We start from the raw sequence: 26,634 nt of genomic DNA, 5'->3' as shown, positions 1-26,634 counted from the left end.
TGTCAAAGCTTTTTTCACGATACAGTATTTTGCTTCATTTTATTCTTATTTTACCGTATTCTACCTTATTTCGTTTTATTACATTTTTATTTTATTTTATCGTATATTATATTAGCTTTATTTTTTTGTAAAATATCTTCCGATTTATTATTCAATCATACTACATATGTTTCTGACTTTCCGACCGTAACCAGCGGCACGTTGACTCGTACTATAATTTGTTGGAGTGACGGTGGCGGCTCGTAGTAGATTTTCTCTAAACTCAAATAAAATTGTATTTATTTGATTGGTTCATACGGGCCAATAACTAGGGAGCACCGTTCGCGCCAATTTCGTGGCGACCATTACAAAAAAGGCGTAGCCACGGAATTAGCAGGAAACGGAGCTCTCTGACAGTGCCACCAACTTACTACATCTATACTCTTAATAACTCCTTAGCGTTTTTGGATACTCGAGCTGCACAATCCCGCGATTGATGAAATAGTCATTTTATTTATTTTTAATTTCTTGGTTATTTATATGAGCACACGATTGAATTACCGTTTTTTCTTTCCTTGTAATTGAGGATTGAATATTATTTATTCAATTGTTAACGTATTTTTTAACAAATTATGTAGTAGATAACCTGAGGTAAAATAAAAATTATTGTACTTTTTCCGATAAAATTTCTAAATAATTTTCTTTGTACCTTATATACTTTAAATTTAAATAATATGTATATGCAGCGACCGGGCACAGGTAGCGTATAAAATAATAAAATTTAATTCAATCGAACACGGCTTTTTTGAGACAGTAAAGTGTAGGAAGCACAATGTGGTGCAACTACAAAAACATCTGATGCGAGAGTAGAAGGTTAGGTTTCTAGATTGCTGTAATGCTGTTATTCACTTGGATTTGACGGTGACACGCAAATACTTTTCAAACAATTTATTTCTGTGTTTGTTTAATGTTTCTTTCGTGATTTATTTCGAGAAAATGGAAGTTAAAGCGAAGAGTGAGCACTTACTTGCTTTGAAAGGTAATGTATTGCGAAACAGCAAGTATAATATTGCTTGTTGATTATTGAACCAAAAGCTATTAATGATAAGAACATTTTAATACTACGATGTTTTGATTAAAAAAAAACGAATAGATATATCTATTATTTAAATTGCAAATTCTTTTATACAGTAATGAGATTGACACGTCCTACTTTGGCAAGTCCTATGGTAGTTACATGTGATTCTTCAGACTTACCAGGCAATACATTAAACAATGAACTTAAGAATGATTGCACGGCGTTGCAAGGTATGGAACCATTAGCAATAGGGCAGTTTATGGTACTTCCTCAAAGTTTTGGGTATGTATCTCTTGCCAGAAAATTTTTTATCCTTACCTGCAATAAATCAGATATTTTGAAAATTGTTTATTATTTTAGAAATATATATTTAGGAGAGATCTTCTCTAGTTATCTATGTGTTCATAATGGCAGTAATCAAGTAGTCAAAAATGTTACTGTAAAGGTAATTCTGAATTATACATTAAAGTTTTTTTTTCTGAAGATCTTATTATCATACATTTTTGTATTTTTGACACTATGTTTTTTTTTTTATTTTACAGGCAGATTTACAAACAAATACACAAGTGATTCCACTCTCTGGCAGTAATCTTGAAGGGAAAGAATTGGCACCTGACAGTACAGTGGATGAAGTTATTCATCATGAAGTGAAGGAAATAGGAACACATATGTAAGGATATTTGTAAGTTTTTTAATATAAATGTAAAACATTTATTTAGATCTTTAAATGGAAAATGTTTTCTTTGCATTTGCAGATTAGTTTGTGAAGTCTCTTATACAAATCAGATTGGACCCCCACTATCATTTAGAAAATATTTCAAGTTTCAAGTGGTTAAACCACTGGATGTGAAAACCAAGTTTTATAATGCAGAAGTAATATTTAATTATCTAATTATTATACGTTTTTTATTTTACTTTAAATATGTTCACGATATAATATTTTTTTTAAGTCAGACGAAGTGTATCTTGAAGCACAAATACAGAATCTAACAGCTGGACCAATTTGTTTAGAAAAAGTTGCCCTTGAATCGTCACATTTATTTAGTGGTGAGTTCTGATTAATTTCTATGAAAAACCTTAAATTACAAGCGTATTATATTTTAGTGACTACATTGAATAAAAATGACGAAGGGCAATCGATCTATGGAGATGTTAATCTATTGGATACAGGTTGTAGTAGACAATATCTATATTGTTTAAAACCTCAATCGAGTTTGTTGAAAGATCCGAAAATGATGCAAAATGCCACAAATATCGGTAAATTAGACATTGTATGGAGGAGCAATTTAGGGGAGAGAGGAAGATTGCAAACAAGTCAATTACAGAGAATGGTATGTTGGATTATTTTTAAATTTTTCAAAGTATAATCAATGTATAAAATTATACTATCTTTTTCAGGCACCTGAATATGGAGATTTAAGGGTCATCATAAAAAATATTCCTTTAAAAGCGCATCTTGAAGAACCTGTTAATTGTACATGTCACATAATAAATACATCGTAAGTGCGATTATATTAAAAGTACATAAAATTATTCCAATTATAATATTTTATTTTTTTGTGTAGAGAAAGAAGTATGGAATTATTACTAAGCTTAGAGTCCAATAATTCTATAGCTTGGTGTGGAATGTCTGATACTACTATTGGTACTTTAAAGCCTGGTGCTTCCATGGACATACCTCTCTGTTTCATTACATTGGATACAGGCATTGTCGTAAGTAATTTATAAAAACTGTAAAAGAGCACTTTACTAAATGTCGTTTTTTTTTTTCAGACAATTTCAGGTTTGAAACTGACGGATACATTTTTAAAAAGAGTCTACGATTATGACGACTTGGCACAAATTTTTGTCAATCAGTTAGATTGAAAAATATGTAAATTTTTTGTATATATTTAACGATATATTTATTATTTATAAGGATAATAAAAATTACATCAAGATATTCTTGTGTAAAATTATTAATGTGTATCATAATTGTATTCTGAAAAAAAAGTTCATAAATATTTATCAACTGTAAACATTTTGTCGGTTTCACTGACTGCTCCTACCGCACACGCGAGTAATGTTTGAATGTCTTGCGGCTCATTACCAGCGAAAATGTATCCATTTGCTTTATCTATTGTGTTTTTTACTTGTAGTAACAGTGCTTTGTTGGTAACGTCCAACGGTACAAAACTAACGAGACTGTAGTCTTCAATTATTGATACTAGCGCAGTATTAAGTTTTTTGTACCTATAAAATATTATGTATTTAAAAGTATCGTATTTAATAAAATATTTTTATTTAATATTTAGCTTACTTTGCAGTAAACGGACTTTCATCCAATTGCTCCAAAAGATAATTTAAGTCCAATACTTCGGTATAAAAATCCATATTAAACGCTAGGCGATCACTGAATTTTTTCATCTCGTCAAATTTTGTCATGATATTTACGTGAGGCAAACCTAGTTGTAACATTGTTGTTGTGCAAAGAATTAAAGATGACAGGTATTTACCTATAAATTAAAACAATGACTGTTATATGAAAAATAAAAAGCTAATAATTTCGTATAGATATTTATTTAATAAATTAAAAAATACTGATATCTACCAGGATCACTGCACTGATGTGAATCCACAAGGTGCACACTGCATAATCTTACTAAATTCTGATTTAACTTCTCTGCTATGCGGCTCACTGAATTATGATGCGTATATAATTCAACCTGTTTCATTAAATACCACTTGATTATAAGGCATAAAATTAAAAAAAAAAAAAAAAAAAGAGAACAGACTTACTTGACCAGGACAATCAAAAATGAGGTAATAATCTTTTAAATTCAAAACTTTTGTGACAAGCCAATTAACGTTAGTTTCTAAAAATTCCATGCAGTAAACTAAAGCTCCATTTGGTCCAAGTCCAAAATGTGTCATGACTTCTTCATGTTTTATTAACTCGGATATATCTACTGCTGGAGTATACTCCATATTTTCATTTGCTGGGTCTAAAATATAATAATTATTTGTTTTAAGTTAAGCGGTGAAATTAGCAAATCAAACATAGCATTTACCAATATTAATAACAGCCACTTTTCGCCCAATGGACTCCAAGAATTTTGACATTGCATTGCAATATGTTGTTTTCCCACTACCAGGTGGGCCAATAACAAGCTGCCCAAAGATTAAGCTCATGGTGATTTAATTTTCATTACATTAGCACGATTTTATCTGATTTACAGCAGCAACAATGGACTTCAAAGTCTTTATGTCATAATTTTTTAATGCTATTGACAGCAGTAATGGTTTCTCAATGTCAATTTGTTGTGCTATATATCTGGCAGCTACATGAACGTCATTGTTGTCACTGCCAAAAACTGTCCTAATATATAATAAATAAATTAAAAAATTTTTGGAAAATTTTGAATAAGTTAATAATGCGTTAAACACTAAATTAACTTAAATCAAGATAATATAATTACTGCATTGCATACATTTTTAATTTATATTTGTTACTTACTTTATTGTAAATATATCGCTATTGTAACCATTCGCGGCCGATTCGCGATTAATCATCAATAATGTCCCGAACTTTTTGAAGTGCGTTACGATCAGCAGCGTTCGATTGCTGTAAAAATAAAAATGCAACTATAAACAAAACCTCGCTTCCAAGAACGAGCGACGTACAGATCGTTGTCCAGTACCTGTAGGATTTTAAAACGATATCAGTGTGATGGCCACTTGTAACAATACCACAAGCACGTTCACTCATATTTCTTTCGCATTTCCAGATCACGAAAAGTACGAGAACTCGCAAAAAGCTTTCGTAACCTAACTTCGTGATGACCGAAGTATATGCATATGAAATGTTACCGCGTAGGAGGCGCCCACAAGCGGACAAATTACAAACGTTCACGTATAAATATAAAATCTGATTCGGAGATACACACGTTCAGTTCAGCTGCAATGCAGTTATTTGTATCTGAAAGGCCAAAGAATCGGCCTATGTAAAATATCCTACTATGAAGAATACAGTTATATATATGTATATATATTTATATATATTATATACATATATAAGGAAAATAAAAAATTATTTTAATTTTTATATAATTATTTTTTATTTACTAATTAAGAGCTATGTAGGAGAAATGAATGAAAACTATCGTCTCACTTTTCGTCATGATCGCACTGCTTTGTTTACTAAAGGATCTTAAAGCTCATGGGTCGAGAGAACGAGTTATACGCAATTGTACCTTGCACGAATCACGTACAACTATTATATACAGGGGCAACATACGAATTATGCGTAATTATTACACAACACAAATGCGTAATGCTACAGTACGCGAGTGCCGTCGAGATTCGCGAGGAAGAAATAATCTAGGATCCAGAAACAGACTTCAAGATCAAAGATTTTATTGAAATATATGGTATCTGTACCAGACAGAACTAAAATTATCGTTGAATTTGGTGCTACCGGGGTTCACATATCGTATATGCCTGCGTAAACACTGCGTTATCGTTTCATGTCCTTTTTTTTTCCTTCCCCTTTTTTCATTTTCTCTTTATCGTGTAAGTAGTCTGAATATTTTATAAGTACAGAAACAATATCGAAGGTACGCACACAGTCTATCTTGAAATTCTAAAGCTAAGAAAAGGATTCCTCTTTCACTTTTTCTCTATAGACCTATTAGTTGTAATCTTACGCTTACAACTAAATGGGCAGGGGGAAGGGTTTCCGCTTTTTTTTTTTTTTTTTTTTATCTATGTACACTTGATAATTCATTGTTTTATATAAGCCATCCTTCTCACACACGCACCATCCACTACAGAGAAACGTAAGTTTCTTTCGGCTATGTACAATATTTTTTTTTTTACAAGAAAACGTTTTCCACGTGTGTATATATACATTGATTCACATTACACAATTGAAATGTATACCTCAATTTTTTGCATAATTGCAACGAATATATGTCAATCTAATTTTACGTAAATGGTCCAATCTATTAAAAAAAAAAGGGAACATGTATGTACACATAAATGTGCCTATGTTTTTGTCATTAAAGAAAATCCACCAAAATTTTCTGCTTTTTAAATAATTATCTTTAAAGCCTTGTCGGATCCCAATATTCTTAGGACACAGTCCGATGCGATATTGTGCTAAACGCAAGAAAAAAATATTAACATCGTATCGGTCACACTGTTCTCAAACGAGACACACTGCACATACACAATTTAATTACAACTACATTAAAGATGTAGAAACCTAAAAATCTTCGTATTAGTTATAATAAATAAGCAACGTAAATATTTAAATTTAACACATATATACGTATTAAATATATATTAAATTTTTCACGTGTATTTAATATATATTTAACCTGAGAAACTTGTTTTTCTTTTAACATAAACGCTGTCCACAGGAAGGGTCCTACCGCGCTGAATTATTCGCTCTTTAAGTATCCGCACCACGCTTCACCGATGCTGCACATATCTAATATACATATCTAATACACGTATCAAACTGTAGCAAATATTGACACCGATGTGAATTCACTGAGTTTCTGTCACTACAAAAAACAAGAAAAAAAAACTTAAGGAAACATCTTGTCCTGTATAAAACATCTTATTCAGTCTGCAAATAAATAATTATAGTTATCCAACATTTTAAATAATTCAGTAAATCTCATTAACAGAATAAAAAGAAAGTAATAAGCTGGTCGATTTTGTATAACTGGTATCGTTATAAAAACATTGTACAGCGTCGTTAAAACGAGGTAATAGAATAACGTGTGAGCTTAAATATGATTTGGATGTTGTACTAATTTTAACATTAATTTTAACGAGACGTGCCTTTACCAAAGAAAGATGCTATTTGGTAATGTTCGATAATCAGAATCTACAAATAAAATAGATTCATTAAGAGATATGCGATGCTCTACAAATCGTTCTAAATTGAAACGTTCTACACTAAATAAAAAAAAAACTTAATTATACATAAAGCAAAAATAACACAATTTGAATACAGCATTCGACGACAAAAAAAACCTGTCGTCAATCGGATATCGCGAATTAGCTGAATTGAAACTGAGAAAACATTATCACTGATTGCGAGTGGTCGAGATACTGTGCGCACTTACGCATTTTAAACTACCTTCAAATCAATATTTAATAATTATCCGAAATTCTTAAATCATACTTTTTTTTTACACACATATGAAATCTAATTTGCATATTTTGTTCGCGATATTTTATTTTTTCGGCAAACAGCAAAAATGCATCAATGAGTGGGATACAACATCGTATTGAAAACTATCTTCTTTTTTTTTCCTTTTAAAATAACTCGGAACGTCTCCCTCCCCCTCATTGCTTCTGTGAAGCAGTTTTAATATTCTAAAAACGAATTAGAAAAATACTTCTTTTTTTTCTAGGTATATTTTGTTTATATAATATATCCCGTAGTGTAAAAACGAAAGCTAAGATTTTACTTTATAGCATTCTCTTAGCGTCTTAAGACAAGCAAATGATAAAATCAACTAGATGTAGTATCCTTTAATGTTTTCCAGATTTTTTTTTCAGCGTAAGGTTAAAATCTACCAAGCATTTTAAACTATGATAATAGGTATGATATATATTCAGTAATGAACTTATCATACCAATATCGTCTTTACAATCAACTTACATAGAATCGCACGTCTGGACACACCGATCAATTTTCAGTTTGAAAAAGATTCACAGATTCTCATATCGTAAACTCTGATTGATCAATCATGGTTTCAGCGTCTAATTGATGTTCTTGGACTCCAATCGGTATCTCAATATCTTTGCACTTTACTGCTATCATATTGCGTGACATCGTTTTCATCATTAGAAAATTCACTTATCATAATCATAATCACATCCTCGTCTTAATATCCAACGAGTGAAAATAATTTATATTTACACTATGTGATTTAATACAACTTAGAGCGGATATCCTCAATGCAGGACCGTCAAGGACGATAAAAAATCGTTCTTGAAGCTCAAAAGGTTTCTTTAGGATCTCTTTCTCGAAAGAAACCTTTTTCAGTCTTGCATTCCCTGATGGTAACGGTCTTCAGATTAACGGTAACGTCTGTAATAAACACTTGATCTGCCACGGGATTTCTTGCGTGCCAATAATCCGTACCAGGATTTGTAAGTGGAACAAAAATCTCTGACTTCGAAATATCGGACTGCTTCACATTTGAATTATTGTTGTTCGTATTATTGTTGTTATTATTGTTGTTATTGTTAGGACTGTGATGTCCATTCATTACAGTAGGTAACCTATTGTTATTAGTGTAAGAGGAGTCCGTAGGACTGGGTGATTTGTGACCATTGGCTTTGTCAGTAGTGATTGCATTCGATTTGTCCTGCTTTTGTTCCGATAATTGCTTCTTCTTTGCTGCAACTTGTTCCAAAGGTGTATCTATGTGAGGAGACAACGGTGCCGGCGGTGCACGCGGAAGAGAGGGTGGCGGACCGTGAGGTACATCAGCTTCGGGACGCTTTTTGTCTTGTACTGCCGGTGCCGGTGTCGTTGGCACCGCCGGCAAAGGCTCCTCTGGTGTCGATTTCACATTATTGGAAGATGACGGCCTTCTTTGATTTTGGCCGTTGGCTTTGTGATTCTGTAATGTTAAACATTTAGTTTATTATATCTTTATTTTAAAATTAAAAAAAAAAAAAGCAACGCTTAGATCTCATTACTTTTTAACTATTTTAAAACTTACATGATAAGATGAATTTGTATTGTTTTTCAAAGGCAATAACCGGGGTACTTTGCTCGGCGGTGGACTACCACTACCACTACTAGGACTGCTTGTGGTAATTGTCACGCCGATCTTGCCAGATTGGCTAGGTAAAACTTCTGCTTTTCTTTTCATACGTTCTTTTCTAGGCAATAGCGGAATATCCATACTACTGTTGGAACTATCTGAATCGACGCTAAACGCCGATGCCGGAGGTGTCGGAGACTCATGGCTGTCTAAGGAACTTGGTAGCGTATCCTCATCAGGGGCTACTGGATTTAAACGAGATGCTGAAGTGCTACCCGTCGTCGATTCATCCTGACTATCTTCACCCACCCTTTCGTCTCCACCGGGCTCCTCATCGATAACAAGATTAGACAGTTGTTCCTAAGAATAAAAATCAATTAACTTATGCACAAGAAAACGTATATCTAATTTAACTTCATCTTATTAATTTTCGAGTTTAAATTACGACTGTTTCATAAAAATAAAGACAGATATTACGAGCAGCTATTAGAGATAAAAAGATATTAATATGAAATTGATTTTGTAATTCAATTAAAATAAACGTTATATATATTTATAAGAAATATTGTATATATATCACTTGTTCTTACGTTGTATCTAGTTTCCCTTCGCCTTTGCCTCCTTGTGGTGGGCACTACTACTTCTGCGTTTCTCTGGCTTTCCTCGTACACTTCAATTAATCTCACATCCAGAATATTTTCTTCCGGCTCCCATGTGTTATGTCTATAAATCAAGAAATTATACATGTAATAATACATGAAAAATATTATTAAAAATTTACAAATTCCAATCACAACTGTCGTTCCTCTAACGACGATCTCTGAATTTCGTACTTACTTTTTGCTCCAGCCTTTCCATTTGACAAAGTATTCAATTTTACCCTGTAAAAGAAAAAAAAAAAGAATGATTAATTGTCTGTTAACCATGGTTTCCGGCACAGAATGTGAGATTCAGCTAATTTTACGGCACCGTTTCTCGTGCGGCCACCGACATCGGCGCGTACGTAATCGCGCGTTAATCACTCTCGCATTTGCTCGCAATTAAATCTACCATTATCCCGCGTCGGCTACGCGTCAATGTCAGGATTATGCCGTTGCGTCCACGTGTTGCGCGTCGTGTCGCACATCGTACAGATCGTAACGCCGATAAGATCTGCGGTAGAGAATCGATTACGCTTATCAACGCGCGTAATTACAAGCTATCACGGCGCGGTAATTAATTCGACGCAAGAAACGTGCCGGTCAATTCTTCACGTTTTGTCAAACGCCGATCGAACCGGATGATCGGTAAAATCTCGAGTTTGCCGTCAGTTGACGAGCTGCAGCCAGATCGAGATTAATGCGCGTGATAGAATGCATTTATTTTAATTCTATTTACATACGCTTGTTCCAAGATCGATGAATCTACGTTGATGGCATAATTAAAAATAAAATATTAAGTGTAAATGTTCTTTTTTTTTTTTTTTCTTTTTCTTAAATTATTATTGGTAAGATTTTAACCGAGGATAACAGTTGTACTTCTCTAACATTTTTTCTTTTTTTTTTACGTACGTAATCCTAGGCGACAGAGGCAGGGGATGAGAGAACGAAAAGAAATCAGTCTTCGGCAATCCGGCCGGCGCGGTATATACATGCGGTACATGTGAAACTCGACGTACACGACGCTAAAGTCACGTTAGCTAACTGCCGTCCCCATATCTGCCTTTCAGCGTACATTATATCAAAGTTCTATTACGAAGCGAAAAATCTTTTTAATTATAAGAACGCGCTGTTCAGTTAATCGGTATAACAAATTTAATAATAAACGTACGGTGTGAACGTATAAAGTCATGAATACTTAACGCATTAATTTGCTCGCGTATCAAGGATGTATTTGGGGTCGCATGCTTCCTGTCTAAATATTCGCGCACTAATGACTGTTGGTTGTTCGAGAAACCACAATGCCGTTTCAAAGCAGCTAGAAATGATTGCAATTCGACATACCGATGTTTGATAAACAGCGGTAATTAATAATATATCGGTAATAATTATGTTTTTCGGATGACCAATAAATATTAATTGTTAGCCCATGAATACATGTACATTTAACCAGGAATTTCACGTATTGAATTATGCCTCGACATGCAGGAAAATTTACGCGTTAACTCACGAATCATTTGCTTTTCTTCTGAGATTAATATTTATTAAATTCTTAAATTAAACGTCACGTTTAAATAAATCCTGCGATTCAACAAACAATTCAATCTTAGTAATTAAAAAAAAAAAAACCTGATTCAAAAATGCTTTTTTCCAATTTTTACAATTGACTTTTTATTCTATCAAAAGCAATCGGGTTTGACAAATCAGACTGTGAGTAATCGAAGTTATCTGAATTGAATTCTGATTGAGATCGCATACACGTAATCAATTAATACTTGCGCGTTTTGAATCGATTCAAGCGTTGAACAAAAAAAAGAAAAAAAAAAAAAAAAAAAAAAAAAGAAAAAAAGAGACGAAACTCGTTCGAACGGCTGGAAGACTAATGTGAATTTTTGAAACCGTCTCGCGACGCAAAGAGCGGTCGATAGCACGGCTGGCTCGATGTTTCATGGGCAGCTCAACCATTGGCGGTGGGCCAATGACAGAAACGGCATGCTGCTGCCCCATCGCGATGCACAGGCGTGACAGTTGGAAAACAATGACACGCGCGATACGTCGCGAAACGCAGCGCGAATAAAGCCCTACGAACGAAGCCGGCGGACGACGTGATCGACGTGATAACGCGGAGCAGGTTGTCGTCCCTTCGCAGGACGCTGTTACCCGATATTGTTACGTGTCGATAGCGTAACAATCGTGTCATCGATTCGCGCGGAGAAAATGCGCTTTATAACGCGTAACGCGCCGTCGAATCATCCCGCGAGCTCGATTCGCGTTTAGTTTTCGAAACCGGGCTGTGAAAGGCGGTATATGCGAGCGGGCGATGCATAATTTAAATTGCGCCGAGGCGAAGGAAGTTTCACAATTGGCACGAATGAAAAAGTCGATCTCTTCCGCGAGTAGATAATCGCAATTTAAATTACTCTTCGCGAATACATGGGAACCAAATCGTTCACTCTGATCGAACCTAATGCGAATTGGTCCGTAATTTCAAGAAGTTTTAGAGGATGTTTCGTCAAAATAGCGCGTTGTAATCGTGCGATTTAAATTCCTGAAGAATCCTACGGAGTGACTGGCGGCAAAACGCCATCGAAAGCCGTTGAGACGATCTCGTGCCGTTCTACGACGCTGTTCGCGAGCGGGCGAGTTTACGCGAGTTTGTTTTTTCACGGTTTTCGGCCGAGGAAAGAAAGGGGGGACAATTTCCGAGAGTTTCGCGAAGAATTTTACGGGGAAGTCTGCGTTCGCGGTGCGGACGTTCCCAACGGCGTGCATTTCGTAGAAATACGCCACCGGTTGCCGCCACAGCTGATCGCCATGCCGTGCAGAACCTTTCTCCTATCCGTCAGCGGAACCCACCGTTGTCCGCCTCCGGAGACTCCCGTTAACCAGAAATTGTATAGTCGGTGCCGGAACGCGTAGCTGGGATATACCTTCTTTCGCTGGCGTCTCTCTCGATTTGCCATTACAGCCGGGAACAATAATAAAGACGCCAAACGTATTCATGTATTCGCTGAGCTGAGGTTATTGTATTAACATTTCAATGAATCGCGCCGCGACGAACGAAAGGTTCGTTTCTTTTTTTCTTTTTAATTATTATTATTATTATTTTTTTTTTTTTATTTCTACATTGTACACGACCACGCGATTACTGGTACCGCATTTACACGTTGCGAACGAGTAGTCATCATATACATAGTAACGATTTTGAATTCTGAAAAATTAAAACAAGGGAGATAACGAACAAAGCTAGACCTAAATATGTGAATTAAATAAAAAGAGAAATGACCAGTGCTTCGATCTGAAATAAGGTTATCTTTATCAGAAATTATTATTATTTATGTCGAAATTGAGGATCACAAAATAAATTGTTGACTCCCTAGCTACGAAATATAAAAGAGCGGTAACATTTTTATTTAGAGACGTTATCCTAGATTTTCCAATGACGAAACGAAACAGGAATATGGACAACGATCGGAGAGCGGCTTCGATCTTATCGCGCGATAAGAACGACCCGCTTTTTTCGAGGAAAGTTCTATTCACTTTTTACTCCCTCTTTTCCTTCTTGCAGCCGCTGTTTCGCGTTCGAAATAGTAGGAAGACGTGTCGCAACGGGACGCGCCGTTATTATTTCTCCCGTCAGCGGCGTCGCGACGTAACGGAGCGCAGTATCGTGGCTCGGAAAGCGAATCGATAATCCCCGTCGATGGTAAAACTCCGCTGGATCGAAATGTATTCCCGCGATTCGGCAAGTACTCAACGCTCGCGGCAAGTGTATCGGGTATCAGGGAAGAATCCGTACCTGCCTCTCGGTGCTTAGTGCGCAGATATCGCCGAGCTGCATAAGCGTCGCGGAAGAAACGACAGCGGCCGCGCAAAGCCGGCTGCTACGCGAAAAAGAGAGGGAAAGAGAAGCAAGAAAGAAAAAAAAAAAAAAAAGAAAGGCCGACAAGCGACGCGAAATAGGAGGAGAGAGAAACAGAGGGGGCGGTAACGGCGCGCGAACGGATTCCGCCTGGTGGTGACATCTGAACGCGGCCGCACGCGATACTAACCCGCTTTTCCCTCTTCTTCGTGATCCGCTCCGCGGCGTAAACCCTGTCACCCAGCTCCATGGTTTCGTACGGCGGTGCTCCTTAATCCTGATACGCTGGACGATTCCCGTGCGGCTTGCAGATGGGTGTCACGCGCGGTATCCCGCGAAGCACCATACGTGAACCGGCGCGAGAGCGCACCGGCCGACGAGCGAATCGATCACAGACACGCGCGACGCATGAATGTAGACGAGAGTGCGCGCGCGCTAGCGCGGCACGTGTATGCACTTGGGGATCACTGTATGCACGTGTGTCGTGCGTTGAGTCGCGCGAAAAGACGATCGGCCGGTACGATCGATCGCGGCACTTCGAGGCGAGACGCGAATGCCGGCATGCGATGCGTGTAGCAGAGAGGAGCCCCGTGAGACACGTGCGCGACACCACGCGAAGATCGTGTCAACCGTCGCGTCGAGATTGATCAGGTCAGTCAATTTGCTCGTGACTTCGCGTTGTTCATCGTCGGACGACGCACGTCAGTCGCGCGCGGCCGTCGTCTGCTCGAGCTGCGCGGCGTCGCTCGGCATCGCCCGCTGTTCTTCTTTTACCACCGCGAGAGGCGATCGGTCACGCGTAGAAGGCGACTTCACAGACGGAGTGCCAGCTGAGCGGCGGAAGAGGCGATGTTTTTTGAAAAGCCAGTAGCACACGGAATTGGCGTGTTCGCGCGTCCCATCGGAAAAAAGGCCGTCGCCGGACAGCGGCGCCCGGTGAGCGATTCCAGTTTCGTGCACGCGCGAATATCGGCGCGCACTCACACACGCACACAAGGAAACAAAGGACGAGCGTGGGTTTCCTTCACTGATTTCCCGTCGATGTTCTTATTCGAGGACGACGTCGGTGGGCCCGTTTGTCGCGCGCGTATCGGTAGTAGTGGTGCCTACCGGCGTGGCGCGGCACGTTTTTTTCTCTATCGTCGTCGTCGTTTGCCTGTCGCTGCTGCCGCCCGTCGTTCGTCGGTTGTGCCGCTCGGGCAAGATCGGGCGCTCCGCTCCGTACGTGACGTCAGCGACTCCCCCTCACGTCGTAAACACCAAACATGGCGGTCGTATGGATATACCCTGATCGAGTGCGTCCCAGGCTGAACGGATAAACTGGCCGCAATACGGGCTGCCGCGGGCCGCGGCTATGCGCAGGTAACGCGCAATGGCACTCGCGAGCCCCTTGACGTATTCGCGTATGCGACGGCTCGCATATATCCGTGTACCGGAGCGGTCGACTCGCGGCGTCTATCGCACTCTGCGGATCGAGGCCGACTAGAGACGAGGTTCTGCCGAACACCCCTCGCAAGCCTAGTGGACTCGCCCGGTCCGTTCGAGGTAAGGCGGGGAAAGGAGAGAAGCTAGGGGGAATAGAAGGGGCAGAGAAAGAGCACGGCAGGGGAATGGAGAGACTCTCAACGGTACGTGCGGCACGAGAGCGCAAGAGAGAAAAAGAGAGAGAGACGGCCGACGGAGAGCGAGCGGGGAGAGAGAAAGGGAGAGAACGAGAGCGCAATTGAGTTGACCGACGAGGGCGAGGGGAACGAAGAAGGAAGAAGAGGGGTCGAGCGGAGGGAGGAAGAGTAAGCGCAATGGAGGTAGAAAAGAGAGACGGCGCGACCAGGAGCACCGTCCTCGGAACAAGAAAGCCGTCTGCCTGGCCTGCCTGCCCTGTTTGCTTGTCCGCTTAGCTTGCCTGCCTGCTTGCCTACCAGCCAGCGGAGCCAGCCAACCAGCCAGCCACCCCGAGTTCCCTTCTAGGTACGTGTACGCGCGCGTTTGTATGCGAGGGCAATGCAATGTTGCCAAGCCTGTTTCATCGATAGCACCGCACCGCAAATGTCACTGTGGCGTACCGCCGTGACGGAACGCTCGCGAATTCGTGCACGACGACGGTTGGCGGCCGGCGACAACGCTATCCAGCGCCACGATTTTCCACCTCCGGTAACGAGTCGCGATCGATCGATCGACGATGCCGCGCGCTCTCTCGCTCTCTCCCTTTCCGTCGGACACGCGCGCGCGTCTCCGTTTCTGTCTTCGTCGGTCTCGCGCCACACCATATAGTACGTACACTACGTACGCGTATTCGCGCCTATAACATCCGGCAACGCCGCATCCTCCTGCGACGTTCTGTCACACACACGCACACTTTCCCTGGTTCGACGCGCGCACACCAATACACACAGCGGCTCGTAGTAAGGCGCCGTGTACTTCCGCGGATAGCTCAAACGTTGACGTTTGTAAACGGGATGAGAGCGAACGTATCGTCTCGCGAGTTTCTCGAAGACACAACCACACGCCGGGCACTCCGGTCGGACACTTTTCTAAATCCTGCGCCGCGGAGAGAGAGACGCGTGCTACCTCAACGGATCCCGAAACGAGAGTGTCCTCTCCTGCGCCGACGGACGCACAGGGAGAGCGCGCGCGAACGGGACGGAGAGTGCTCGACGTTTGGGTGCGAGTGAGACGCCAAGGTCCGCGGGTAGGGCGGGAGGGATATGGGGAACCGTCTTCTCCGTCCTCGGCGTAAATAGCGGGATAAAAAACTCCCGGTGAAAATGTCCGATTGGTCGAGCCTGCAAGGCGCCACCAATGTCGAGAGCCCCACTCGTTTTGCAGGTCCAATCCACGCCTGGCACGGCCCTCTCCGGTTCCCCTCGACATGTCGCGAAGGCGGGCATTACCGACGAACCCATCGGCCACGTTCGGCGTCTCCCTTTCCCTTCTCCATTCTTCCCGTCCTCCACCGCGGATCATTGCGCCGAGTAAAGTCTCCGGTGTTTCTCTCGGCGAGAGTCTGCCCCCCTCCCTTCTTTACGTTGTGAAGAGAGACGGAGGCAGAAGTGGCACCCCCCTTCATCTCCCCCGGGCCCCCCTCGCGTTTCTGGCGCAGGAAAACCCGAATAGCAGAGCACGGCTACCGTACCACCGACAGGGGGAAACTATCTTTTTCTCTCTCTCTGCCTGCTCGTCGTCGAGCGACCGTGTAAAACCGTACGAGACGCGAACCGTGTGTATCAGCGAAGGGCGGGCACATAGACGAGGGACGCGGACGGATAACGGGAGGGGACGTATATAGTCGCCCGAGTGTGTACAGGCACATGAACCCGCACACGTATGCACGTGTGTACGTGGGTCGCGTTGCGCCGCGCCGCGCCGCGCCGTCGTCGTCGTCGTCGTCGTCGTCGCGCCCCCCCCTCCCCTCCTCCCCTTCCTGTGAGCAGTCCCACGTCGGTGGCCGACCACCGTCGGTATTGAAATATCCTGGCCCTGGAGAGCCAAGTAGCCGCCGTGCGGCGATGCCGCTTCTTTTCACGACCACTACATCGCTCGCGCGATCCTCCTCTCCCGTACTCTCGGCTCTATTCGTTGTTTCTTCCTCTCCCGCGTCTCCTGCTCCCTCCCGCCATCCGTACACCTCTTCCCTTTTCTCGTTCTCTTTGTGCCTTGTATCTCTCCCGGCTCCTGCGCCTGCCGACCTCGCGGCTCTCTTTCTTCCCCAACCCTTCCCGCGCGCTCGCTCTCGCGTGTCATCTCCCCGTCGTTCCCGTTTCGCGTCGTCCGTTTGCGCGTACCCCCTTTCGGAGTTCCGCTTCGCTCTCTTTCCCTGTTAACCCCCCATCGGCCCCTCTGCCCGCTCCACCTACTCGGACGCTCCCTCCGGCACGAGATTCGCCTCCCTTCGGAGCGCAATCAATTGTCGTGCACGAAACGCTGCGCAACCCCGCAAGCGATGCGTAAATTGGAAAACGCCTGGCGACACGCGCGTTTCTCGCACTTTTGGTAGCCTCGGCGCCGCTGTCCCGCGCGCGCGCGCCCGTACGCTGCACCGAATTGCGCAATCCTGGAATAGACGCGTAGTCGGATCCACGTAGATGGCGTGTCGCGTGTATGAGTACGCACGATTGTTCCCTTCTCCCCTCGTCCGCCGAACCGGGCCGACGTTCCCCTTTGTTCCTCGACGACGTCGACGCCCGCCGTCGCCGTCGCGCACGTCATTAATCGCGGCTTTTTTACAGCGCTTCGTCTACTTCGCCGCCATTCGCGATGCTCCATTTTATTGCAATTGCAGATAATAGATTTTTTTTTTTTTTACATAAACACACGACGTCTAAATACGTAATCTGATGTTACGACAGAATATAGAAATGAATATTTTAGACTGAACTCGTAGAAAGTTACACAAGCTGCCTAAATTAATGTCGGTTTAATCGAATGATGAGCGAATCTTGCTCGAGTACACAGTCGTTTTGCATGAAACGTGATGCACAGAATAGTACAAGTGCTTCGTTAAGTAGACATATGCTCTCTACTTGAGAAAAATCGGAAATTTGAGCAGTTATTCAGGTTATATTAATGACACTCCTCGTTTCGTAAAAATTAATGTAAATATCATCGCACGCGATATTAAAACGTTTTCTGTATTTCACATTTTTTTATAATTAGGGTTGATTAATCGTCGTCAATTTCGCAACGTGCGTAATCAGCTTAATTTGTTAACCTAGTTCGATTCACGCAGTATTTTTTAAGTGTTTATTTCGTTTATTTTTGTTGTATTTATTTCGAGGCGAATTAAATTCGATCAAACGCAGCTACATTTCAAATAGATGAAAGGATCTAAAAGAACTTAATCGGGTACGTAATGAACGCATTTATGTCGATGCCTAAATAATTACCGATAAAGGTGACTTGCCTTACGATTCTTTGATATTTTATTTTTACTTTGAAAAGCGAGCGATGTTATGTGAACGTATAATCGTTGTCGGTAAACCATCGTTATACATATGAAAGCTAACGGTTGACGTAAAAGTAGAAAATTACGGCATTTATTATTGCATACATTTACACGGAAACAAAAAGGCAACTAGAAATGCCAGCGGTTTTCCCATAATACGCGAATTAGTTACAATATCGATTTGAACTCGTTCCGTAATCTACAACGTGTACCATCATATTACGATACAGCTAATGGCTTTTGTACAATAACACATATCGTGGAGTCATTTTTTCCGAAAGTGATAAAATAGTCGTAGAAAAAAAAAAATATAGATTAAACTACTGCGCCACTTTTTATCGCGAAAAACACGTTACCGTGTCCCGCGCATAAAAGCAACATAATCATTAAATTTGGCTTTACTTGACGCGAAAAGTTTATCGCTTCCTCATTAAATTTCGCAAGTAAAAAAAAAAGTTGTACAGTCAAAATTTTTCGGAAAAGGCCACTGACAAAGTTTTCTCTCGCCAGCGGATAGAGTACGCGTCCGGCAAGTTTGCTCCGACTTCCTTGAAACTTTGTCTTCGTTCATTTTGTTTAACGAGTACGACAAATCTCTCACGTTAATCCGACGCGCTTGCAATTATAATTATTATCGCGGTTACATTTATTACACATTATTCCAGTCATTTTTTTCCGAGTAATCCGAGCCTGTTTATAGAAACGGCGATATAATGCGGCTGCGACGAATCAATTCAAGACGCGATAAAAGCTATGAGGCGGATAAGGGTCAATCGGAAACAAAAAAAATATACGATCTTCGCGTAAACTGATACTGTTCGGCTGTGTTCAAAAATTGTGTGTACCGCGAACATGCCGCAAAGGCTGCATTCGTTAAGCTGGGAGCGAGAGGCCCTGACACGCTTCTGCCGCGAGCGATGTCGATGGCGCGCGCGTTACCATGCCGGGAAGAGCGTGCGTCCCATGCCCTGCTTCGCGCGCCGCTCTCTCGCCAAAAGTGACTATTTAATATCTCGGGAACGGCGCGTGATATCGAGATGAAACCTTCACCGGACGATTCTCTACCGTTTGTCATGCCTATTTATTTAGCCGCGGTTTCGATCGCGCCGGTAGTTTCCACATAAAACGCTTTACGAGGTTTGCGCCCCGACGACAAGACGCATGCGCTTTACGGAAACCTGACCGAAGGTTTTTTTTAATTTTTCATCCCAACAACTTCTGACGGACAAAGAACATTTTTGGACGTCATAATAAACGTGTATCCAGGGTTTTTTTTTAATTAAAGTAGACGACTTTCGATTCGTGATTCGTACTTTAGCGTCACTTTGTACTCATTTGTGATTACATTCTTTGAGTTCGACGAAAAACCGTTCGGCTAATTATTTGTAATTCGTAATACACGATTTATTATCCGCCGAATGCGGATTTTCTATACTGTTCGTAATTCACATTGATAAGTGGTGATTCACGTTCTTCGATTTGACTAAAGAAATCACTGCGCTGGCAAAGTGGCGCGAATCGGAAATCGCAAATACGATTCTGATGAGTTTTCTCTCTACCATTCGCGAATTATGCATGAGTTACGAATCGCAGATATACGCATAGTTTGGCATCGGCGCTGAATTAAAACGTTGCCGCTGGATTGTTCGTAATTCGCAGTTTCCTATTCGTAGCAATTAATCGATTAATTATTTATTCACGCGCAAGTAACAAACGCGACGTCGAAAAATTATTTTTTTTTTTTACGAACGATAAAGAGTAATACGCGCACGCGAAAATGCACGCAAAACTATTTTCATAATTAAAGGCATAAGTAACGGTTTAAAAAATAATTTTAAATTTTAGTTTACGCAAGATGTAACATTTTTTTTTTTGCACGATAAAATTTTTTATTTAACCTGTCATCTCTTGGCAAACAAAAGAAACGAAAAGAGCTACGAATTTCCCGGGAGATTTCAATCGAGATATTATATTTAGATTCTGTCGCGAATATTTGATCGCGCGTCTCGCACTTGATGAGGTTCGGCCGCGCAGTGATTTTAGCGCCAAAACGATCTCTTCGCTGAAGTATAATTTATACACCGGGCAACTTCTCGGCGTAACAAGGTACCCTGAATGATTACTTGCTTGCCGGACTGTACCAGTACCAGCTACACGAGCTGATCGAAGAGAAATAAACGAAACTCGCCGACAGCTTCAACCGCTTCAACCTATGCTTTTCCAACGAATTATCGATTTATCGTCAGATCCTTCTCGCTCTTACGCGAACCCGTGCTTTCACGTCGGTCGGGAGATGTGTGCCGGATGGTTCTATGCAGTCGCAAAACTTTCATCGACGCACGCGTTGCGAAATTATGCGGCCTCTGCGTGCGGCGACGCGGCGCGAATACAAAAAGTACCCCCCTGACAAAGATAATCGTAGTGATTCGAACGTGCAGATCACACGAAGGAAAACATCGCGACGACAGAAACGTCGCGGCAAGACACATTAAATACGTTCACTTAAATAATTGAACCGGCAATCGAATCCGGGTTATTTAATTTACGAACAGAACCGATTCGTCCGCGTTTCCTGAATCGGAGATTAATTTCGGTGGGATGAATTATTAAAGGTAACAAAATAGTCCACGCAAACGGTTACAATGTTCGCGGAATTATGGGCGTTCTCGTCAATTAATAATGACGCGCCGTCGAGAATGAAAACGCAGAAGCAAGAGAGAGAAAGAGAGAAGGTAAAACCTTTTGACGGCGCGGAATGATACGCGGCACGAGAATCCCGAGAGCCGATGACGCAATTACAATCGCACCGGGATGAGGCTGTCACAGATACATTCGTACATACATATTCGAGATATTTCCCTATCCGCGGATCTCACAGCGCGGTCCAGCAACACGGGCATTAGCATGCGACTCCGGCCGGCGGACTCACCGGCATTTGTGGGCTCGGTTATCGTCCCTGCCCTCCGGCCGTATCGGCACTCCGAGGAGGGACCACATGCACCGAACGAGTATACTCCGTGCTCCTCCGCTCCGTTTCCTCCTCCTCGTTTCATCTCCCGCTTCCCTTCTTTGTTCCGAACCGAGTATTTCATTGCCCTTCAGACAGGCTGCTCTTTTTTCCTTTTTTTTTTTCTTTTTTTTTTTTTTTTTTTTTTTTTTTTCTTTTTATTTCGGGCGAAAGATTTGCGCGCGATGAATCACGGATGTCTCGATAATAGATACATTGAGAATAAATAAGACGCGCGTAGACGTGAGATGCCTGAGCCGCGTTTTTGGCCGCTACAATCGTCCATCGTTTAACTTTTCGATGGTATCTTAATGATCTGGTGACCATTTTGTACGACAATTTCGGTAAGGTACAACTTGCTGGAATTACGCAGGCGCTTCCGGGACGCGATTCAGCCAGTAAGGGTCTTTCGGTTTCCGTTCCGAGTCATCGGACGCGTGTAGCTTGACGCGTTGCGCTATTTCACAGAGACAATGTTGATTCACATATGGCACGTAAGCCACGTGTACGTGCACCCACACATGCGCGCGCGTCTGTTTGTAATGCGGCTGCCCGCGGCTCCGCGTCGTCGCGTTATCGGGCCTGTCTTATCGGACTCGCCTCGCGGCATTTAAGTACGCTTTGCTGCAATGTAACGACGACTCTCGTACAGTCCGCTCGGAATTCTAAAAAAGACGAAATTCGACGAAGCATCGCTTGCTCGAAACATCGACGACGTCATAGTCTCTGGAAATAGCACGCAACGATTTATGATATTACATCCGTCTTAAAAAAGCCGAATGTGCGGTTCGAGGTAGAAGATCTCAGCGAAATGTTTCGCGTCGAAGTTTGGTTTGAACGGCTTAATCGTGTTTCGCTACGTTTAATTTATCAGAGCTACTCGATACGTTTTAACTCCTTTTGCTGCTTAAAACATGTCACACGAGAGATCACAACGCGAATCTGGATAAACGTAACAGAGAATCGGAAGGAAGACGGGAAATATGAACGCTTCTCGCCGATGAATGCGAGACACGACTTATGTATTTTAATTGTTGAATCGTCTTGTTAGAAAGAAAGAAAAGGTGGTCATTTAGAAAAAAAGAAAAAGACTTAAATAATAATAAAATAATCTTCGCGTATCAGATTTAAACGGTATAACGACGGGGATCGCGGGCGATAGTTATCCCCGGTGATTAAATTTCGTCATATCCCGCATCGAAATCCTCACGGTGAACATTAACGTACTGCTGAAACGTTAATGTAATTCTAAATACTATCGACGTAACGATTAATTGCCGGACTGCTCCATGACTTTTCGAGCCCGATTCTTTCCGACATACATGTCCGCCGGATTCGCGGCTCATCCTCCCTCGCATTCGGCACTCGCTGAAAGCGATTCGCTCGTTGTCCGCATTGGGACCCGAAGCCGGTTGAGTCCTACCATTTTGTTGGCTTAGCAGGTCGTCCGTGGGTCCTTCCCTCGAAACTCATCTGTTCACGAATGCGGTAGATATAAAACGAAGCCGCGCTTCCTTTCTTCGGACCGTCTACCAACGATCTTTGATCTTTTTCGTGATCTTATTTTTTTTTTTTTCCCCCTTCGCCAGCAGAAACACCGTTATAAGATATCTAAGGACAACGTGACGTCCCATTTCAGGACCTTTTCGGGCCAGCGTTAGTGATTAATATCCTACGACGCGATACTTGTTTGCCGCTTTTGACACGAGTATCGCACTTCGATTTGAAAGGCGGAAATAATCTGAGAAACCGGATGTTTTAAAAAACGTTGACAGTTGACATGCGCTCGCGTATCCGATACGAAATATTTAATGATAATACGTAAAATTAGGTTCTTTCTTTATGTGCACACGTGAGATCAAACGTAATAAAATAACGTTCGGCGATTTGTATAATATTCGGCAATATTTGTACAACGGCAAGTTACTAGCGATATCATCAGTCGTCGTCGAACTCGATTTGAATGTAAAAAGTCTATGATTTTGGAAAAACGTCGAAATTTATCGCGCGCCAAGAACCGAAAAACGGATTCCGCGCGTTTGCTGTAACTCGGCTTCCACCGGCGCGATCGGCATGAAATTTAAACGGTAGAGCTGCGAAATGGTGTGGAACCGTATGCAAAAGGACCGAAGTCGTTATCACGTCTGGAAGCCGAGATATTAATTAGCCGTTTTTCGTCTGCGCGCGAGCAGTCGAAATCGCGCACCGCGTCGCGCATGTTGCCTGCCTCTCTCGAGTGAGTGGAACTTTCCACAGCACGAGACTCGACAACCTCGGCTTCAGTATCGATACCTTGAGGTGAGATCATCGATCCGATTCTTCTTTCTTTCCTGCTTCTTGAAATTGCAGATAAAAATTTTGCAAGCTTTCGAATCCCTAATGTTTTTGGAAACGCGAGAATCAATCGCGATTGCGAATGTAAAAAGATATTCCTTCCGATTGAGCGAACTATAAGCGAATAATGAAAATTTGATAATCATATAGCTGCGCTATCATTTCGCTAGAATCTTCTAAGTTAATCTATCTACCGCGAAATACGTTGGTAAGGGACGTTCTCAAAAATCATGTGCGCAAAACAATTCGTAATCGACGTAATAATCTTTTATAGCGATTTCAAAGTCTAACAGAGGAAACGAGAAAACGAGAAGAACGAGTGAATGAGTTACGAGACGACTCGGGAAACGTTGACTAGAAAAATTTCTGTACATTTATGCCTTTCCATATATTCGTGTCGCATGAATATGAAAATATGAGTGCTGATGCAACGAATTTGCGCGTTCCGGTAAAACATTGCCTCTCGCATTTTCCCGCGTATTTTTTCACGTACGATGCAGCATCGCGATTGTTAAGCATTGCCTTTTTTAAAATATTTCTATAGCCAAAAGTAATGAGAAGTGCATAATTCGTAATGCAGCGAGGGATTCTCAGCGGAATATTAGCCGGTCGCGGAACAAATCTAAACGCAATGAGTATTTAAATACGCTGAAGCATTTGCGCTTAAGCCGCGCGTATTTGTATTCTATTAATTTTCCTTTTTCTTTCTTTTTCTTCTTTTCAATGACTTTACGTTTTAAGCGCAAAAAGAGTGATATATGGCATAGGAAATTTTTTTTTGACTCTCGAAGAGTCTTCGAGTCGCGTTGGAGAACGAGTTCGCTGAAATGCGTGCATCATTAAAAGCGGCAAACCGAGAAAAGGAAAGAAACTGACATTGTCGCTTTCACTGCGACTTTGACAGCATTGCGGAGTTAGTGATCTCGAGTCAAACATCGCAGGGATCGCGTTTATTCCTTAGCAATCGGTGCTGTAAATGATGAATAGTTCACGAGGTCCGCTTGCTTCTACTCCGAAGCTCATCGCTACTGAATGGGATGCGGTTCTTTCCGCGGTTGCACGCGGGCGAAGGTTAAAAATAAATAGGATTAGATGCTCGCATCCTCGTTGCACTTTAGATCGTTAATCGCGTCATCCTGGCGGTAAACGATCTTCAATGGCGATTAGTCGCTATCTCCTTTCTTCGAGACGTTACACGTGCATTGAATGCACTCCTACGCCGGAATTCTCGTCTCCTACACCTCGCATACATTTTGTCTCAATAAAAGAACATGCATTTGCAGTGAGAAAGTGATGCGCGTTAATCACATGGGAATCGACATCCACGAGTAGATGACTTTAGCGAGGATGCCCACGCTTTAAAAAAATTGATGCTTAAAGTACGATCTATCTACGCAGCTTAATTTTTTTCTATTTTTATTTTTATTTTCTTCGATTACTGCAGCTAGTTTTCCCGCCCGACTATTCAATAATTTCAGTATACTGTTGATTATTGGCTTTGTCTATAATTCTAGCCCTTTCCGTCTCGCACGCAAGTCAAATTTCTTAAGTACCCGTAATACCCCGATAAACGGAAGAGCTCTCGGCTGATCGGTGCCACCCGCGTTACATATTATTCCTTTCCCGCCAGTAAAAAGAAAGAAGAAAGGGGGGGATACACGGTTTCGAGGGCCAGCGTCGAAATCAACGTTGCAAAATCAGAAGTTTGTCACGACGAGAAAGAGAGGAGAGCTAAATCCGAGAGGGAAAAAGAGAGAGAGAGAGAGAAAGGGAGGAGAGACGAGGGGTTTCCCCTCGTGCGCTAGGCCACCCCTGCCGCTAATGCCCGTCACCATAGAAACACCCCCGAGGCGTCCCCGCGTGCCAAGCCACCCCCGCGCCGCACAAACACCACCGCCGGTCGCTCGTTCTCCTCGATGCTCACCCTCGCCCGCAATTCCCCCTCGCCTGCCTCCTTCCTCGTTACTTCTTCCACCCCGAACTCCCTGCCGAAGCCCCCTTTCGCGCGAGTCCACCAGGAACCCGGTATCGATCCGCGGACGAGTTCGAGGTCCTACGTATTCTACGGGGAGTGCTACTGACAACGAGATCGTCTGCTATCACTCTCGCGCTCTCTCCCCCTCTTTTTAGCCTTTCTCTCTACTTCTTTCCTTCTTCCTCGCTCTTTTTCTGTTTTTCGTACATCCGAACCCGGTGCCTTGTTCCGCTCGGTTACTCTAGCCTTCTCTTTTCCCTCGAGTTTCACGCCACCGTCAACTCCTCCACGCCTCCCCATTCGCTATTAAAAATCACGCTTTATTGGATCTCTTTATTTTGTTCCCGTCGTCATTCGCCGTTTACACGAGAGCTGGTTGCCTTGGCCGACCTTGCTCGTTAATGCGGAACTTCCTGCGACCGAGCACGAAGTTCTCATTGCAAGGCTGGTTCCTTCCGCTGATACTAATACACGGCCGCGCGGTCGCGCACGAATACTGCTTGAAAATTAATTCGGTGTCATATAACAGAGTAGTTGCACGGGATGTGAGTTCCGCAACGCGCAGTCAGAAACTTCAAATTCCCGCAATCTGGAAGTTCGCGCGCTGCATATCAGACTTCCGAAATTTGTGGCCAACTGTATTTCGAGCTTAACTTTCGAGCGATTGTAACAGTTTCTTTAATATCTCGGGCAGTTCTATTCTCGTAGCGCCGGCCAAGCATGAAATAACAAATTTATTTAGCTCGCAGGGATTATTGTTTGCGCCGCGTATTTTTTTTCCTCGGAGCGAGATATTAAAAGGAATGAAAAACCTACGACGCGTTTTTGCGTTCGGCGATCGCGGTCAATACGCCGCTTGTGTTTTCCGTCTATTCCGTAGACGTCTATTCCGCCTCGGTCGTGACTTCGGCCTCGGCTGCATCGTAAGCCACGAGGTGTGCGGCGTAATAAGGTCTAACCTTCCCTGCCTCCCGCTTTTCCCACCACCTCCTCCTTCACCTCCTCATCTTGTCGGATCCCTCTCGTCGGTGCGGCGGCTCG

The 26,634-nt window shown here is 42.3% G+C and overlaps 4 protein-coding genes across 5 annotated transcripts; 1 reads left to right on the top strand and 3 right to left on the bottom strand.

Annotated features, from left to right (window-relative positions):
- Positions 1-103: 103 nt before the first annotated feature.
- On the top strand, positions 104-2,972 carry LOC139102458 (trafficking protein particle complex subunit 13). The gene is made up of 10 exons (XM_070656355.1): positions 104-1,018; positions 1,171-1,339; positions 1,418-1,502; positions 1,600-1,727; positions 1,813-1,930; positions 2,008-2,104; positions 2,162-2,388; positions 2,456-2,556; positions 2,623-2,770; positions 2,831-2,972. The coding sequence occupies exons 1-10, from the start codon at positions 976-978 to the stop codon at positions 2,921-2,923; spliced, it is 1,209 nt and encodes a 402-aa protein (XP_070512456.1). The 5' UTR covers positions 104-975; the 3' UTR covers positions 2,924-2,972.
- On the bottom strand, positions 2,512-5,282 carry LOC139102462 (GPN-loop GTPase 2). Its single transcript, XM_070656360.1, has 7 exons — positions 4,738-5,282; positions 4,554-4,661; positions 4,108-4,415; positions 3,836-4,041; positions 3,648-3,762; positions 3,357-3,552; positions 2,512-3,289 (listed from the first exon to the last, which is right to left on the bottom strand). Exons 3-7 carry the CDS (start codon positions 4,226-4,228, stop codon positions 3,052-3,054), a joined length of 876 nt encoding a protein of 291 aa, XP_070512461.1. The 5' UTR covers positions 4,229-4,415; positions 4,554-4,661; positions 4,738-5,282; the 3' UTR covers positions 2,512-3,051.
- On the bottom strand, positions 4,250-4,805 carry LOC139102815 (proteasome assembly chaperone 3-like). The gene is made up of 3 exons (XM_070656957.1): positions 4,738-4,805; positions 4,554-4,661; positions 4,250-4,415 (listed from the first exon to the last, which is right to left on the bottom strand). The coding sequence occupies exons 1-3, from the start codon at positions 4,803-4,805 to the stop codon at positions 4,250-4,252; spliced, it is 342 nt and encodes a 113-aa protein (XP_070513058.1).
- A 523-nt stretch (positions 5,283-5,805) lies between the features above and the next one.
- On the bottom strand, positions 5,806-15,721 carry LOC139102457 (polycomb group protein Pc). 2 transcript variants are annotated; one of them, XR_011545698.1, is made up of 6 exons: positions 13,526-15,721; positions 9,673-9,716; positions 9,426-9,558; positions 8,791-9,195; positions 7,719-8,688; positions 5,806-6,935 (listed from the first exon to the last, which is right to left on the bottom strand). XR_011545698.1 is itself a non-coding variant. In XM_070656354.1 (5 exons), exons 1-5 carry the CDS (start codon positions 13,583-13,585, stop codon positions 8,059-8,061), a joined length of 1,272 nt encoding a protein of 423 aa, XP_070512455.1. In that variant the 5' UTR covers positions 13,586-15,721; the 3' UTR covers positions 7,086-8,058. The 2 variants fall into 2 exon arrangements, 1 of the variants encoding a protein (XP_070512455.1); XM_070656354.1 differs by lacking the exon at positions 5,806-6,935 and having other exon boundaries at positions 7,086-8,688.
- Between the last annotated feature and the right edge of the window lie 10,913 nt (positions 15,722-26,634).

The sequence above is a fragment of the Cardiocondyla obscurior genome, linkage group LG05 (assembly GCF_019399895.1).
Source record: "Cardiocondyla obscurior isolate alpha-2009 linkage group LG05, Cobs3.1, whole genome shotgun sequence".
In the NCBI taxonomy this organism is placed as follows: Eukaryota; Metazoa; Arthropoda; class Insecta; order Hymenoptera; family Formicidae; genus Cardiocondyla; species Cardiocondyla obscurior.
The sequence above is the reverse complement of the archived record's forward strand: the minus strand, read 5'-3'. Positions and strand labels throughout refer to the sequence as shown.